The sequence below is a fragment of the Condylura cristata genome, unplaced genomic scaffold (assembly GCF_000260355.1).
Source record: "Condylura cristata isolate star-nosed mole 26May11 unplaced genomic scaffold, ConCri1.0 scaffold00037, whole genome shotgun sequence".
In the NCBI taxonomy this organism is placed as follows: domain Eukaryota; kingdom Metazoa; phylum Chordata; class Mammalia; order Eulipotyphla; family Talpidae; genus Condylura; species Condylura cristata.
Window position 1 is genome coordinate 4282061 of NW_004567138.1, and position 1620 is coordinate 4283680.

The 1620-nt window shown below is 45.2% G+C and overlaps 1 protein-coding gene across 3 annotated transcripts in view; it reads left to right on the forward strand.

The window, feature by feature from the left end:
• KDM1B (lysine (K)-specific demethylase 1B) overlaps window positions 1–1620 on the forward strand; it is a 56654-nt gene that overhangs the window by 24463 nt on the left and 30571 nt on the right. For all 3 annotated transcript variants that reach the window (XM_012732956.1, XM_012732957.1, XM_012732958.1), the window contains exon 9: window positions 173–377. In XM_012732956.1, the coding sequence (XP_012588410.1) occupies window positions 173–377 (205 nt within the window). The remainder of the gene's footprint in view (window positions 1–172; window positions 378–1620) is intronic.

A 1620-nucleotide genomic window follows, 5' to 3' on the forward strand; every position in this document is an offset into this window, starting at 1 on the left:
GGGGGGGGGCCATGTATCTGCGGAAGGAGCACCCCTGCAGGTATCACCAGCTCTTTCTTTCTGTGTGCAGCACCCTGATAAAGGCTTATGGGCAGAAAGGCTAAGGATGAATGATGTTTCGGGGTCGGCAGGATCTGCACATACACTCTGGTCTTGCTCTGCTCCGTTTCAGAGAGTGTCGGAAGTTTCCAACCACTGGTGGCACTCTATGCTCATCCTCCCTCCTTTGCTGAAAGACAGCGTGGCGGCGCCTTTGCTGTGTGCCTACTACCCTGACTGCGTTGGCATGAGCCCCTCCTGCACCAGCACGCACCGTGCCGCCAGCACCACCAGCCCTGGAAAGCTGGACCACGCCAAGGCAGTCCCCTCTGTGCTGGGTAAGAGCGATCCCAGGGTCCTGCTTCCCTGTCCCCTCCCCCTCCTTGGCAATGCAGGGAGTACAGGGGGCTTATTGATTCATGTGTGCAGCCTGGTAGATAGACTTCGTTATTTCATGGATTTGGTTTTACCATGGACCTTGAACAAGACAGGTTTGAACTGCACGGGCCCATGCAGATGCGGATTTTCTCCTAAACTTGCAGTATGGATAGGCAGAGCAGTAAAATTTCTCTTCCCGATGATTTTCTTTTCTGTGACACACTTAACTCTGAGAACATGGTACGTCTTACATAGAACATACAGAGTATGTTAATTGATCATTTATGTAGTTAGAAGGCTTCTGGTCACAAGAGGCAATTGTAGTTAAATTGGGAGGAGTCAAAAATTATAATGTACCTAGTGGTGCATTGTGTTAAAGTGCAGCACTGTGAAGCTGCCCACAGCCACTGCAGCATGAGTTTGATCCCCAGCCAGGGAGCTGAGTCACACAGCACCGCAGGCCTCTCCTGTCCCACCCACTGCTCCACTCAGCCATGTATTTCAGTAGATCTGCCTGTTCTGCTCCCCACTCTGTCTCTGGTCTCTGATGAATCCTCTCACCCCACCCCTACCTCTAGCCTGTACTATAGCTATTCTAATGAATGCATAAATAAATAAATATTTTTTTAAGAATTATATGCAGTGTTCAACTGTGCGGGGAGTTCGGCACCCCCAACCCCCTATTCAGGGGTCAGCTGTATGTGGATCAGTCATGTCATTTGTATAAATTGTACAGCTAGTTTTCCTTTAGTATTTGGAATGCACCTTACCCTGTACAAGAGTCATGTCTTCAGGGTTTTGTGGGTGCTTATTTGAAAGGGCGCCATCATTGATGCTGCTGTAAACTTTGACTCTTCATACAGCCCTACTTTTTTCTCTCTAAGTCTTTCTGCTTCTGCACCGGTCATCTCAGGAAAAATGATCCAACCTTGAAAAAAATGTAAACTTCAAGTCCCAGCAGGCATGCTCTTGTCTGTTTTGTTTTAAAGGAATCCTAAAAATTTGACATCTAGTTTTTCTCCTGTCTGCACACTGACAAAGTTTGCTTTTGATGGTACAAACAACTTTTTTTTTTTTTAAATTCAACCATTAAGAATTTTATTTGGATCGAGATGGAAAAAAAAATGTGCAAAATGATGTAAAAATAAACTTTGTAATAAATAAAATAAAAGAAAAAAAAATAATTCAGAATCAGCAAAAAGG